General features: G+C 38.5%; 2 protein-coding genes across 4 annotated transcripts; both read right to left on the minus strand.

Annotated features, from left to right (window-relative positions):
* Positions 1 to 2,105: 2,105 nt before the first annotated feature.
* tusc2a (tumor suppressor 2, mitochondrial calcium regulator a) lies at positions 2,106 to 5,768 on the minus strand. 2 transcript variants are annotated; one of them, XM_063911325.1, is made up of 4 exons: positions 4,393 to 5,768; positions 3,436 to 3,673; positions 2,885 to 3,005; positions 2,106 to 2,792 (listed from the first exon to the last, which is right to left on the minus strand). In XM_063911325.1, exons 2-4 carry the CDS (start codon positions 3,582 to 3,584, stop codon positions 2,727 to 2,729), a joined length of 336 nt encoding a protein of 111 aa, XP_063767395.1. In that variant the 5' UTR covers positions 3,585 to 3,673; positions 4,393 to 5,768; the 3' UTR covers positions 2,106 to 2,726. The 2 variants fall into 2 exon arrangements, with proteins under 2 accessions (XP_063767395.1, XP_063767394.1); XM_063911324.1 differs by having other exon boundaries at positions 3,436 to 5,768.
* LOC134883125 (ras association domain-containing protein 1-like) lies at positions 4,943 to 14,989 on the minus strand. Of its 2 annotated transcripts, XM_063911322.1 has the most exons (7): positions 14,684 to 14,989; positions 13,784 to 14,140; positions 12,408 to 12,532; positions 6,732 to 6,836; positions 6,358 to 6,643; positions 6,127 to 6,242; positions 4,943 to 5,947 (listed from the first exon to the last, which is right to left on the minus strand). In XM_063911322.1, exons 2-7 carry the CDS (start codon positions 14,103 to 14,105, stop codon positions 5,801 to 5,803), a joined length of 1,101 nt encoding a protein of 366 aa, XP_063767392.1. In that variant the 5' UTR covers positions 14,106 to 14,140; positions 14,684 to 14,989; the 3' UTR covers positions 4,943 to 5,800. The 2 variants fall into 2 exon arrangements, with proteins under 2 accessions (XP_063767392.1, XP_063767393.1); XM_063911323.1 differs by lacking the exons at positions 12,408 to 12,532; positions 13,784 to 14,140; positions 14,684 to 14,989 and adding an exon at positions 8,934 to 9,417.
* Positions 14,990 to 15,396: the final 407 nt, after the last annotated feature.

Below are 15,396 nucleotides of genomic sequence, written 5' to 3' on the forward strand. Positions count from 1 at the left end.
TCAAACAAATGTAACCACCTGTTTTCATACTACTGTGTTGGCTGTCAAGTGTTTCTTTCAATAACGTTTTGAAAAAGCATGTTCCTCTCAGAGTGGTTCTTTTCAGAGAAACATGAACTGAAGGATCCCTGAGCACATGATGGGGTGAGGTGATGGCCTGGAAGTGAGATGTTTTCCTGTGCTCGAGTCAGTTCCGCTGTTTGTTTTCCAAGCTTTGCTGACTAATTTCACCAGGTCATCATTTTCTGTGGTTAGGGAAAAAGCAGAGCATGAACGAACCTTGTGAGGGAACAAAGGAATGGTTCCGTTTCCCTCCAGTCTCAGCTTGCCTTTGACCTCTTCCTCCAGAGCGTTACATCAGCAGAAGTCAGGGACCGCCAGGAAGCAAAAACCTTGGCAGGGAAACTCGAAACACACCCTGCCACCTTCACTTTGCATCCTGTACTTTCAATGTATTGAGAAACATTTGAGTAATAGTGAATTTGTTAAGAGGGATGGAAGAACTTTATTGGAACAATTTGGTTTGACCTTAATAAAAGTTTATTAGCTCACTTGCCCTTGTGTACTTGTAATCCTAAACCTCCATTCATGTGGATTTCCTCATTTAGATACACAGAATGTCACCAAACCTTTTTTCCGAGAGTACTCTTCCAGTTCAATCCACTGTGTTTGATCCCTCTCACTTGCATGATCCAACTGTGAATCGAGTAAAAACAGGCTACATGAAGCACTGCTGTTTTACTTTAAATAGATTGAATATGTTAAGTGATCCCTGAGAAAAAATGTATCTCCTTTGTTGTTTATAATTCAACTCATGTTTTAGTTCTTTTTAAGGCTACTGATCATTTATAATTATTATCTCTCTTAACCAAAGCCACATGGACAAGTTATCCCTTTTTTAAGACATACTGTATAAATCAGAGTACAAATTGGATAAACAGAGATGTACACATTCACAAAGTTCATACATTTTAAAGTCTTTACAAGAAGGGGCTCATCCTCATAATACAAGCTGGACTTTAAGCAACACATCAAAGACCACTGCAGGGAAACACATCAAAGTGACTGACCTCTGGCCCAAAAACACAGCCAACCACATTCCACACAATTACAGGCACCAGGGAATGCATGCAATGGAAGCCCTAAGCAGTTATTGTGGGGATTTGTCTGCTTTGCGCTGAAATATGTTTACATTGCTATTCAAATCTGATATTGTGCCATCTGGCAACAGCAGCCTCAACTGGTCTGAGGTTGTTTTTTTTGTGAAACCTTTAATTAAGTCTTCAGCCTTTTCGGGAAGTCTTAACTGCAAAGCAATATCATTAGAGGTAAGAGAGTCAACATAGATGAAACAACAAGAGTCACACAGGAACTCATTTTAGTTAGCACAGGTAAAGATTTCTGCTGCCATCTAGAGTTGGCACACCTTACCTGCTACTTAAGTGTAATCTCTTACAAGGTTATATCTCCATTTTTGCATAAGAAGTAGGCAAAAAAGAAAAAAAAGCCTTAGTTGCACACAGTCGCTTTACAGCTCAGCAAGCACCGACATTTAAGAAGGGAATAAGTGTAAGCTAAAAATAAGTTATGAGACATCAGGGTTATACTTACAGCAGTCATGGAACTGTATGAATTGCTGACTACATTTTAAAATGTGACCACTTGATTGAATGCAATCTTAACTTGTTCATTCACCTTTAGTAAACTAAAATGATTGCACTGAGTACACGTTGATGTTCATCATAAAACTGAGGTTGTTTCTTGGTAGATAATGACAAGAACAATGGATGACTGTGGGAAGAATAAAGGTATTCAGTATAAAGATAGTTTTAGTAATTCTTTTTTTAGTTGCGAGTTAGATAGGAATCAATACAATTTGCATACAGTACAGGTCTTAGCAAGCAGACAACTCAGCAAAATCCCCAAATGTTGATATATTCCATCTTCTACCCCCCTTCTGTATTCTACCATAGACACACTTTTTAACTTAGCTAAGAAGTGAATGACACCATAAGGTCAAATTGTGTTTTGTGTGGTTGGACACATCTCACTAATAAACAAAGGCCATTACAAACATGATAAAAAAAACATATCGACTCCAGATATTCAGCTCAGTAAACCATTTATTCAAGTAATTCCAACTAAGAAATCTGACATTATTTACAGTACATTATGTTCACTAGTGCAGGTCTGAGCTCTGGTTACTGAGACAGACTCAGACATGACAATACAGAACATGATCATATATACAATACATTTCACAATCCTTCAGAATTCTACCCTGTAACTACATCCTCAGTCCCTGTCACACACATTTCCTCAAACAAACCTAAGTGCACACATGTACACATACAAAGACACAGTCACTCTACGACCCACAGAAGGCATAAAACGTTAAAGCCTTTTCACATCGAGGATGTTATTCCCTGCAAAGAACTCACAAGAGAAATACAGCTTTGTTTGATGTATTGTATAGACTGCCTACATATCAGCTGGGTAGTGGACACACGACCTGTACCAACACTACTTTTGTGGATATCAAAATATGGATTTTGTGAATAGGGCACCCTCTGATCATAGTTGAATAAAAATGTATGACATTTCATTCAATATATCAGTTGTATTTTTAATTTTTCTCTCCAGAGAACAACTCATCTTGGGACCAGACTTTGCTCCAAATAGAGAACCTGTGGCTGCACTTCATAGTAGATCAGTCCTGTGCAACTTCACACCTCACAGAGGATGATGGGGAAATCTACATGTATACATGGGTGGTCCAGCTTCACCATTCCCTAAAAAATAAAGATAGGAATATTAAAATGTACAACTTGTTTGAAACATCTTTGACCAGACCAACATTTGCCAAAATGTGGTTTTATCTCACCTGTGGAATCAGATTTTTCTGGATCCTCTTCAACTTGGACTTTTTTCTGCCATTTTTTGTTACAACCGTCTCTTCATAGAATTCATGGGCAAGGTCCCCGTCTTCGTCGTAGTACAAAGAACTGCCAACACAGCCAGTTAGGATAAGCATCAAACAGCAAGAGGAAACTTGTCAGGTAAACATTTTGGAATTAATTTGTGTAAAAAAACAAACATACTTTCACTTATCTCACTTAAAGCAAGTGGAGATTTTGAGATTCCTACCCCCCACTTCCTACTAACCCCTAACTCAACCCTTAGTCATTTGCAATCAGCAACTTTTTCACTTTATGCCACTAAATCCTATACACTGGACCTTGAACTCTTGATCATATTTTTTACTGTGTTTTATTGAGCTCTGCTATTTACTCCCTGCAATTGCCCCATTGTGAAGGAGGAAAATTAAAATAATGACCGACCTACATCTGAAACCCAATTTATTCCACATTCTTCAGTGTTGACTTTATTAATTTATTGGGATGATCCAACCATTATCCAATATTTGTTATTTACCTCCTCCTGGTGAAGACAAATGGGGTTGCATTTCTGGAAGCTTTGAGGCGGGACACAGACTGCTCAGTCTCATCACTGACTGCCTCTCCTCCAGCTCCATTGCCTGAGAAAGGCCAGACACCTTTGGCTTTGGATCCGCTTCCTCCCATTCTCAATGATAAGACATACTTAGTCACCAGTTAAAGCTTTCAATCTGGTTGGTGGCCAGAAGCTCTCAATTCCTTACCAAAGCCAGGATCTGAAAACAAGAAATGCACAAATGAAAGAACACATTCCCAGTCAGACTTCACTCCTTCTCCCTGCTGTTGTTTGACTACTTGTGTATCTCAGCTGCCTACTGTAAAGCACTATAAGACTGTGAACTAGCTGGATCTTTGATGATTAATAGTTATTATACACAAAATGTAACACATTAAATGCAATTGCTATTTTACCCTGAAAAAGCCAATTTAATTCAAAGGCATTATTGAACAACCGAGGACACTGTTCCTAATATTACTACGACGAAAGTACTATCAAATATATGCACAGCGTCGAGGACATTTGATTTAACACTAATGTGATATTGATACGTTATGCTAGCTTTATGAAGCTAACACTGGGCCATACAACTACCGAACCATAATCCCAAGCGGTCAAATTATTAATGTGTGTTATATTTCCACATTAACGTATAAACATCCCCGCTATTGTACATTTAATGCACAGTATATTTCTCAGGGAAGAGCCCTCTTGATATTAAACCAATGTGGCTAATAATTGTGTAGCTAAGGTTACCCGTTTGTTTAGGTGATTTAGCCTGTTAGCCTCTGCCACTGACGCAGGTTTGCTATGATAGCTTAATGCTAAATAGCTACACGGGTCAGCGATGTTTATAAGACAAACACCGTGTTACATCTACTATACACAACAAAACACGATTCGTTTTCAATGCAATTCCTTTCTTCAATATCCTACCTTAACGTTTGGTATTAAATCGCCATGTTTCATAATTTCCCCCACCGGCTACGTTGAGCTAGCGTTAGCTGTTTTGGTCGATGAGGAGATCAGCTGATCTGACAGACGGCAGTGAGACGTTAAAGCAAAACGTTGTCATCATTTTTTGGAATTTTATTCTAAATAATAATCTGATTCAAATTGTAATCTATTTCGTCATGTGGAACAATGTTCAGTTAAGGGACATGTTACATTTTGCTCCCTTCTTTAAAAATGTTTTTCTTTTTGTGTCTTTGTATGCACTATTTACAGGGAAATCTCTCTTGGCAATAAAACCGATCGGATTCTGATAAAATTTGCTATTTTAGTTTTACTAGTTTAATTTTTGAAGAAATACAAAAACTTTTTTTTAACTTGGAAACTCTTTACTGAACGCAGATTTGTCACGACATTTTGATTTGTTTCTTCAACATGTAAATATGTGCAAAGACGGATATAATGATAGTGAACTAAATAACAGAAGACAAACATTTTCTAGAAGGACAGAAAAAAAAAAACAAAGACATTGGGAAAGACAAACCAGTGAAACACATGTATACCAATGTTCATTCAGGATTCCAGTCAACCAGATTGATACCACTCTCTCCGACATGCATAGCTTCATACAAATGTCCATACATCAGTCAAACTCACAATTTGACATTAAAATAAAAAATAGAGTTGCACCCATCAGGGGTGTCGAGAGGACATGGCAGATTATTGAGCCTGGGTCAAATGAAAATCCAAATACCTTTCAGCAAAAAATGTGTATTTAACTTTTTAACTGGATAAATTAAACATGTCAAAATGGACGTTAAGAGGTATGATTCACATGTTATAGGGGCCTGCTTGAGTTTATCTAAACTTAAAACTATGTTGAGACATGTGACAAATATGTGAAAAATAAAAAGGAATGCAACTTCCAGATGTTGGATAATCAGATCAATTACAGCACTAGTTCTTGACTACAGCACTGCGCCTACAAATGTATAATCAATTCGATTTCTTATACTTAATGATGCTTAAAATATATTTGACATTTTCTTTAAAGTTAAAGTGACACAGCTGAGGTACACAGGATAATCAGATTTTCCCCAATAGCAAAAGACATGACTGGAAACAACCACTGTCTCATCTGCCAATAATCACTTCTCTCAACTCATTCTCTCAGGCACATCAGGCTCTCCAGGTGTAAGGCACTTCTCATCTCTCGCATCACTTCACACGCACATTCGCGCTAGCTCTCTCTCAGTCTTGCGCCCTGTCTCACTCTCTCGTTCACCCAAGAGGTGTATTGAGTTGTATTATCTGGGATCTTTGGATGCAGCGATGACTGGTCATCTATAGGCCAGCCAAGTGGTGCATGTTAAACCCCGAGCACAGAGTCGTCTCAACCGGGAGTCGAACCAGCCAAAGCGTCCTGCATCTTAGTGCGGGCCAGAGCGTATCGCTGCACTATCTGCTTGACGTGCTCCTCCTCTTCACGCTGCAGAATACGCAGGAAGTTCTTCAACTCAGGCATAGAGAAGGCATGCCACTGTAAAGAGAGACAAAAAAGCATTAATGCCATTTATAAATTAACCACAAGGATTTAATCCCTTTAATCTCTGCTACAAAAATAAAAGGTGACAAATTCAGATTATTAAAATATATATAATAAATTACACCCCACCCCAAGATTTTTTAAGACTGATGGGGCTTTGATGTTACACTTACATTGACTTCTCCAGTTTCATTTTCTTTCAGAACAAAGCTGAGGATTTTTTCATTGGGTCCAGCACACAGACGCAGGCGGAGGGGACACTCATTGTCAGACACCTTGCGAACATAAACTGAAAGAGGCAGATCAAAAGGCTGCATTTACTAGATAGCATTCACATTTTGATTTACAATACTTAAATACTGCAGGATATTAATGTGTAAACCTCATGAAAACGCGAGTAGTACCTTGGTCATGACGCTCGCTTCGCTCAAAGAGAGCAAATTTGCCAGGATTGTCCACCACAGTAAACTTTTTCAACAAAGCCTCGATAACCTCCCGAGCAGAAGTGCGTGAGCTTATGTGCAGGTGCTTGGATGCATCTTTTGGCAGGTAGAAAGATGTGCGGCGTTTCACCCCAACAGCCCTCCTCGCTCCAGCATCAGAACCTCCTTTCTTTGTAGGTGGAACTGACACAGGTCGTGCCAATTTGAACTGCACTTTTATGAAGCCTGTGTAGGAACCATCCTTGTTCTGTTAAGAAAATATAAAATGTTAAAATAAAAGGAAAAATCCATTCAGAGCGAAATTCATTGATATGATGTGTCTCAACGCCCCTTACCATGTTCATGAACAGATTGCTGTTGATTTGAGCGTTGTATTCCTTCACCTTCTCCTGAAAATCTGCAGTCGTCAGCTCTTGCTTTCCCCATTCAATCTGTTCATCCTGGAGGGGACAGTGAGGAGTTACAGTGTTAAACCACCAGATGTCAGTGCTCACCACACAAACCACAACAGGAGAGAGGGAAAAACTCCAGCATTACACAATACAGGAGAACAAAACTGGACACTTAAAATGGCCATTGCACAACTGTTAAATAAAAATGTGATACACTTAAAAGATTACAGAAATTTCTGATAACTTACATAAGTGTTAACTTAAGTGTTGCTGACCATCGTTAACATTGAAAAAGTATCTTTACAAGATGCTGATTTTGTATGAAAACAATGTATGTTTGTATGTTTTATCCAGGAATTGAGAATGGTGTTTCTGTCACATGATGCCAGGGCAGGTTATACAAAGTTTGAAGGTGTGGCTCTATTATGTAACAGCTATAGGGGTGCAATCCAAATTCAGTTTAAAACAAGTTGTTCAAAAATATTGCTGAATGTCGTTTTGAAGGGAAATAAAAAAGGTATTAATTGACTTTGTCGGGTCCCCATTATTTCTAAGAGTGAACACCAGTTGCATCAGACTCTCAACTTCCTGTAAACGTAGCAAAGGCAAAAACGATGATGTCAGCTCAGCCCAATCTGGTTGGATTGCTCAAATTTGTTGGTCTAACAGGGCTGGAGGAAGGAGGGGTATGTTCAACTTGCAGCTGTTTTCAATGTCTGCGAACAACGGTTCTGCATTGCATTCCTCGGCTTGGTATTCATGTAAAAATAGCCTCCACTCTCTGGCTCACACAAGGGGGATAGACAAAGCCCTCCCTTGTTTTCCAGAGACATCCTGTGAAGTCAGCTGCCTCATCAACCGCACAATCGCAGTCATGTTTCAGTCATGCACATTTGGCCTGAGCATACATGAACGTTGTTCTGACCAATTGGTATTTCCGGTGTAGGAGGGAAATTCTATAGAATTCATGCAGCACAAATGTATTTTCCATATTGTACTCCTGATAATTCCTTGTGGTCTATAGCAAGTTGCAAAATCCAAATAACCATATCCAGCATCTAAGGATGAATACTTAAGCCATCTTTTCCCACATATTAAAATGATCTTTTATGCATATGTGCAATTTGATTTTACAAAACAAATCATGAAAATGTATCTCATTCTACCCTCATTCACTGACCAAGGATTGTCTACTGTAAAAGCAACCACAGTTGCAAGCTGTTAAAGGGATGAGTAGCTTTTAAATTAACATCAAGTAGAAAAAGATCAATAGGAGCAATCCTTAGGCAGATTGAAAGGCTGTGGAGTTAATATACTGCTGTTAAGAAGTCAATAAATCAATTAGGGCCATGTTGAGCCTTCCCATATGGTAACAGTAGGAGGAAAAGCACGCACAAACTGTCTCTACATGCCTCACGAAAGGAGTGTCATCTCAAAAACAGTTATCAGTGCCAACAACATTAATAAAAAACATGGCTTCTGCACAGGAACAGAAAATGGTGAATTTTACTAAGTTTTGCATTAAACAACATCTGTTCCTCAATAAAGGGAGCGGATAGTGGGTGCGGGTGACACAAATCCAAAACAATACATGACTCATGTAGTTGAGAAATAAGTATGAAAAACCTGAATAGTCGATGAATGGTGGGTGTTAGGCTGGAAACCTGAGAAGCCGGTGTGCGTCACTAAACATGACATTTGGGTTGTTCTCAGTATGAGTTCAGATGTGGGTCTGTGCATCACAGAACTGAATGCAATAATAGTTTGTGGGGGGGTTTTTTGGGCATTTTTACGCTCAACCCCAGCTTCTTTTTCCTTCTTCCCAGTGCTAACATAATATAGCCTCCCACAATACAAGACTTCCCCAAAACTGGAGAAACCAGAACTCCACCCTAAGCAAGCATCATGTCTGCTGATATGCCCTTTAGCAAAACAAAGTGGCATTTATATGCAGTCTATCGATTCAGTTATACATTTAAAGAAACAAAAAGGTGCTAGAAAGAGAGAATACATTCTTAAATAAAGCGAGAATAGATATGGGGAACCACCCATCACCCCGGTCTCACTTCCTCTTTAACATTAAGAACATTACTTTTCATTCAAGCCGAAACGTTTTTTTATTGTATACCTTTATCTATTTCTCACCTGCTTTACTTTAGCAGTGACGTTAGCTTTCCGGGTTTTAGGGAAGAAGGATGTCTTCGCGGTGAAGTACTGCTCAAACTCGGAGTCGGGCTCCTCGTCGCTGCAGTAGCCGCTGCTGGTGGAGCTGCCCCAGGTCCACTCGAAGGAGGGGGATTTCTCCGTGTCGCTAGCCGCGCTTGTCATGCTGACTACCGGTACAACTATTAAAGATACGACTAAGTTATAGTGGGAAATTAAATCACTTTGGTCTAAGTTAGCTCAATACAAAACCTTGGTGGAACAGAAGTCTGGCTGAAACAACGGCAATGAAGCAATAACGTATACCGTCGACTAATCTCTCGTAGAAGGAAATCTCGCTGTAGCGTCTTGATAACAACAGACAACTCAACAAAATACTACCGACTTTTTTTTAACTCTAACTTCCACCGGGCCACGTTTCCACTGTATTAACTCTTGTCTGTGTGAAACAGGATGTGTATTCAGGCCCCCGCCCAACATGCTTCGCTTCCTTCCCCCAGCCGAGGCCCCACCCAGGTCCGTTCAGTTGAGATTGGAAAATACACAAAATCCTCTCAGCCGGTTGCGATTGGCCGGCCATGGGAAATGCCACGCCACTCGCACCCCCTTCTCTCTGCCGCACCCCTCTCCCACGCTGCTGTTACCCGCTCCCCGCTAAAATGTCATGAGATGACAGGTCAATGTGGGTCTGGTCACAAAGACAGAGACACCATGTGAACCATATTGTTCGCATCATATGATAATTGCTGCTTTATACAGGCCTATTAATTACAGAGGTGGAAAAAGTACTCAAAGTCCCGCAATCAAAATGTCACCCTTGTAAGTGTACAAAAGTATTAGTCTCAATGTATACTTAAAGTACCAAAAGTTAAATTACTCACAATGCAAATTGGCCCGTTTCAGAATAATATATGTTATATATTTTGATTATAATCATTGATGCATTTACTGTTTGAGTTATCAAAGGTGCAGCTAATTTAAATTACTTTGTATACTGCAGGGTAGCTTGTGTATTTAAAAAAATATATATTTCACAACATTAATCCAAATCTGAAAAGTAATTAAAGCTCTTTAATCAATGTAGCAGAGTAAATATACACAATTTATGTATTGGGTTAGAACAATGTAGCAAAACATGGAAATACTCATGGAAAAATTGTACTTGAGAATAGTACTAAAGCAAATCTAGTTACTTTACACAACTGAATATTTATCTTTCACTAGCATCACATTTACATGTATAACTAAAGCCATTCCTAACTCATAATTTGGTGCATTAACAAATTCTACTAATTTGACTCTTCGTATCCCACACTTTTTAGTTGGAAGCTGTGAATTTATAGGTTTAATGTAGAAGATATGGCCAACATTTGAATCTTAACATTATCATCAGTGAAGCTTACAGGTGACACTGTTGATGCTTTGTCAAAGATCTATGTACAGTATACTGTATGTATTGTGTTGTAGAGCTATCTACTGAAATAAATCACAGAATAATTTATATGGGTTTGATATCTGCAATAGCAAACAAAATCTAACCAGCAAAGGCCAATATATCCAATATCTCTTTTAAAACACTGTATTCTACAATCACCATAATGCAATTCAGTAGGCTATGACATTATGACGATATTTAAAATGTGTTTGTGGCAGACCTGATTAAGGACATTAAGCATTGATACAAAAAAGGATCATGTACATGCATGTAGACATGATAAGCCTCAGCTCCATCACGATTTTGTGCTACAGCAATCTTCATGTTCCATAGAATTCCAACGAATAATGCATTCAGCAACTATAGTGTACAGATTTCAAATTTAGGGAAGAGATCTCTGGTAACAGATCGGTCCTCAAAAGAAAATAGGTTTACTGAATGTATTGCATTGTAAACTCTTTTCAAACCATATAGGGTTTGATGCTATATTATGAATAAAGGTGAAGAAAGGTTTAGCTTTTTAGTGGTTATCTGGCTCTGGAAAATTATAATCAAAAATGTTGTTGAAATAGTCAAATGAACGACATTTAAAGTTGAGATAAACTGCTATTTCCAGTAGCTATGATTTAAAAAATGATAGACAATCCTTCATTCAAGTTTAAACACTGAGACAAAAAATGGAATTAAAACAAGGACACATCCAAATAGTGAAGACATTTATAAAATACCCTCAATATTAGATCCTCACTTGCTGAGAATTTGGTCATATCTTTATGGCTCTCAGTAAGTAATGTGTAGGCAGGAAACACTGTGGAGCCTCCTAGTGTGAAGTCCTCATATGGGGGATTCTATACCCAGAAATGCTCCAGCTTTAATTCTTACACTGTACTCTGACTGAATCATAGGTAGAGATTTGTAGTAATTTTTTCTGATTAGTTGCTTACTTTCCTTCTCTTCCTCTATTCATTTGTTTTTTTCGGGTGTAATCCGCTTCAGGGGTCAAAGGACAGAGTATGTTGCATGCTATATATATTATACACCGCTCTGGGACGTTTCTAGCTTGTGACATGGGGACTTCGCAAGAATTGATTGAGAGGTGTTTCCAATACCAATAATTATGGTTGTAGTTCTTTCCACTTACAGTAGTTAGTTTCTTCCCTGCTTTGTTAAGTCACAGTTTCTACTTTGTTAAAGGTATATGCAAAAGCACCATGAACATATCCAGCCATGTCTACATACTGTAAAAACTCTGCTGAACAGTTTTCTGAAGGATTTACATTCCACTCATCCTTTGATAAGCAGCATGCATTTGATAGAGAGGGAATAAAACCTGTTACTAAGAGACCAAGCCCTACTACCTTGAAAAAGTACTAGTTTGTTGTAGCCTTGAGTCCTCTTTTTGTAAATAACACTGTGGTGCATAGAAGCACAGTAAGGAGTCTTCTGTACAGCAGCCAGGACTCTAATGTATGTCTGTTTATCTGGATAGGGTTTATTTCAGTCTTTTATTTACTTTTTATGACCCAATAAGAATGTTGGCTGATTTACACAATTTGACTTAGTTGTTGAGTTTGTTTGTTTAAATGTATCAAACAATTAGTGTTACAACAGGCTCATGGACTTTGCAAATAGATGTTTTACAACAGTTATTTAACATACTGAACCAGATATTTCAAAGGGTGGGAACTGTTACTTCCCCATATTGCAGTTTGTGGAAATGGAGATACAGTGTGTCTATATTGCTAAGTATGGTTCCCATTTTTGGTAATTTAAATGTTTTTTGTTCCCTAAAGCCGAATTAGCCAGCAGCACGTCATGTAACATGCAAAAGTAGATGCTTGTGATGGCCTCACTCATTGTCGCATTTTTAATGGTAACCATAGTGGCACAATATGGTTATAAATGCTGAGGGTGTTCTAAAAGGAAGTAATTAGTGACTAATACCACATTTGATTGTGAGAAAGAATGAAGATAATTAAAAAAACTAAGCCAATCGTAATGCAAAGTACAAAATCCCTTACCACATTTGTGTCTGTTTCTATGGTATGCTCCACAATACATGTGTGTTCAGCCACAGAGCCTCGATCCCAGCTGCAGTCCAACCGGATCCCATCACGACAGCGGTGGTGGCATGTGAATCTACAATCTGTAATGCAGAAAATCTGAGTTAAGACAAATACTGCCAAACACATGAATACATATGACATCCTCAATGGTTAACAGGCATGTGATGTTATTTGAGTGTGTAATTCTCTATGGCTGATTTTCTCCGCTGGCTATTACTAGTCACTACAGTTACCCTGCATTTTGTTGATGTTGTTGGAAATGTGTAAATTAAAATGTGGATAGTTATATTGAGAGGTGTTTACATTCATTTGGGGGCAGAATATTTCAAATCCTCTGAATTTAATGTACCTCAGTTAAATACCACCTTATTCATACAATGGTCTTAATAGTTAATACTGTTTAATTAATATAACACATACAACTCATAAAAGTAAAGGTATACCAGATTGCATTTGTCATTTCAATATCCATTTTATGCTACAGATGTACTGATAATAGAAAAGCATATTAAATGCAAGTACACCCTTTCAAAAAGCAAAACAAGTTGAATTCTTAATAATAATTAGACATTATTAAAAGTACAATATAATTTAATTTTAAAATGGATACTTTGGCTCTGTCAACGCAAATGTGTAATGTCTGCTCATTGACCAGGTCCTAAAATTGAAGGAAAAACCCTGCTGTATTTCTGGTGTCATATTGGTTCAAATGTTGGTGACAAATTTATAAAAACAAAAAAGCATGTAAATGCAGCGGGCAATACTGAGGTCAGCAAAAAGGATGTCCTTAAATCGTACAATACGTTTATAATGTTATTATCATGAAAGGTCTACTGGGTGGTCTCGGTCATCAGTCTGTGTTTATGTCAACATTTCATTGTCTGTGGTTTCATATTTAGATTCCTGTAAAGAGGTATTGTTTACCTGAATGCTCTACACAAACCACAGCTACATCTCAGTGGGTTTCAGTTTATGAAAAGAAAGTCAAGGATTTTTGCAACTTATAGATGAATCTTAAGCAAGAAGAGAATACAGGTCTGAACTTGGGTAATGATCACAATACCAAAACCACTTACATAACTGCATGCATTTTTGATACTGTTAGAAAAACTACTAACAACATGGAAAACAAGTGTGGCAAACCAAGCAGACTAAGTAATGATTTATACAGTGTTGTTTTAGGCCTGCAATTACATTGGTGACTAGATTGTTCTCTGCATAACCAATATCTTCTCTCACTCTCAGTCTTGTGCACATTTCTGATCATGCATACTGTATGCACAGAGGAAATCACACATGCACACTCCCAGGCACACACGCAGCCTACTCACTGACACACCGCAGGCTCTGCTTGTACAGGCCCCAGATGAAGTCTCCACACAGGTCACACCATGTGGGCTGAGCGTGGCTGCAGGGCTGGAAGTTGTGTCCCTCTCCCTTCTCTTCAATGAGATCGGGGTCCTCGGTGCTGCTCAGGACTCTGATGATGCGAGCCCGGCTCAGCAGGTCTGGGACCCTCCCCGGACTGATCCTCAGGGCGTTGGCTCTCTCCAGACGTGGAGGAAAGCAGGGTGCATGAGTGCTGTGTGTCAGCTCTATATGCTCTCTGTCAGGCCTCAGGTCACGGAGCTCAATTTGCTCCCCCCACGACATAGTGTCCCCTCAGAGCCTTGCTTCCTCCATTATCACTGACAAGCAGAAAAACACATAATAACACACAGGTACCTGCCAAACAATGTGGTCTCTTTCCCTATGATTTACAGAAAAGTTGAATGTTAAACTTGTGTTGTTCATTTGGTGAGGGATCAAAATGTTTAACAAAATAATCAAATAGTGGTTTAATAAGCAGAAGCATATGGATCATGTTCTTTAAGTTGTAGTAATACTTCATTATAAGTAAACTGCACTCAAATGATACTTTAGTAAAAGTAAATGAATAGTATACTCTGACAAGTATTATCAGCTAAATGTAGAATTAGGGTTTGTTAGGATTGGTCTTCATTATGCAGAAGTATGGCATATACATATAAATACAAAATACATACATACAAACATACAAACATACATACATACATACATACATACATAAACTTTTTGTATGATGGTTTGGTAAACACGTTTCATGTCAAGTCAAACACTATTTGTAACTAGGCTAATTATATAACATGTCACATACATATACATATGACGATATAACTGAAGATAACATTAAAATATTAATTCCAACTTACCAAACAGGGGGGAAAACGGCCCTGTTGCAGCCGCTTTGTCTCAGAACTTTCTTCCATGCGAAGAGAAAAAGTTTCCGCAGTAATGTGCTCAGGGTTTCCAAGTAACGGAGGTGTGCAGCCGCGGCTACTTCTCTGGAAATAATATCTCATCCCCGGCTGTTAGCTACACAGAGCAGCGCTACTTTCACATTAACATCAGTGAAACTGCGGAGTCTAAGCACTTCTGAAGACAATTACGATCTTATGGCTGAGTTGTACAGAGAAGCAGTTTATCATGCAAAACTGAGAGTAAGATTAGTTTGAGCTGCTCCGACATCCGGAATGGTTTCATATAGGGGGTGCTTCTGAGTCCGGAGCCCAGCTGAGACAGTGGGCGTGCAGATCTGTGTCTCATTTACTACAGCAGTAAAACTTGTGCAGAGGTTGAAGAAGTGCTCGGATCTTTACATACTTGAGTCTAAATCTACTTTGTTACAGGTGAATATCCTGCATATAAAATATTATATAAGTAGAAAAGTATACTAAGGATCAGACTCAAAATGTATGGGCTTTAACTAGTCACCTTACTGAGTCCAAAACATATGGGGGAGTAAAAAGCATGATATTTGCTTCGAATTTATATTGGTCTCAAAATTGGACTTAAGAAAGAAGTTGAGTGAATGTAATGTAAATTCCCCAACTGTAAATAAATATTATGCATAGCTACTGTATAG

Source organism: Eleginops maclovinus, chromosome 20 (assembly GCF_036324505.1).
Source record: "Eleginops maclovinus isolate JMC-PN-2008 ecotype Puerto Natales chromosome 20, JC_Emac_rtc_rv5, whole genome shotgun sequence".
In the NCBI taxonomy this organism is placed as follows: Eukaryota; Metazoa; Chordata; class Actinopteri; order Perciformes; family Eleginopidae; genus Eleginops; species Eleginops maclovinus.

Coding starts and splice junctions, on each gene's coding strand:
- LOC134883125 (XM_063911322.1), bottom strand. CDS start 14,105: ATGTCGTGGGGGGAGCAAATTGAGCTCCGTGACCTGAGGCCTGACAGA. Junction 6,837..12,407: donor TAGAAACAGACACAAATGTG/GTAAGGGATTTT, acceptor TGTCCCCTCCAG/GATGAACAGATTGAATGGGG. Junction 5,948..6,126: donor ATGAAACTGGAGAAGTCAAT/GTAAGTGTAACA, acceptor CTCTCTTTACAG/TGGCATGCCTTCTCTATGCC.
- tusc2a (XM_063911325.1), bottom strand. CDS start 3,584: ATGGGAGGAAGCGGATCCAAAGCCAAAGGTGTCTGGCCTTTCTCAGGC. Junction 3,006..3,435: donor TTTGTCTTCACCAGGAGGAG/GTAAATAACAAA, acceptor CTGTGTTGGCAG/TTCTTTGTACTACGACGAAG. Junction 2,793..2,884: donor AGAAAAATCTGATTCCACAG/GTGAGATAAAAC, acceptor TTTATTTTTTAG/GGAATGGTGAAGCTGGACCA.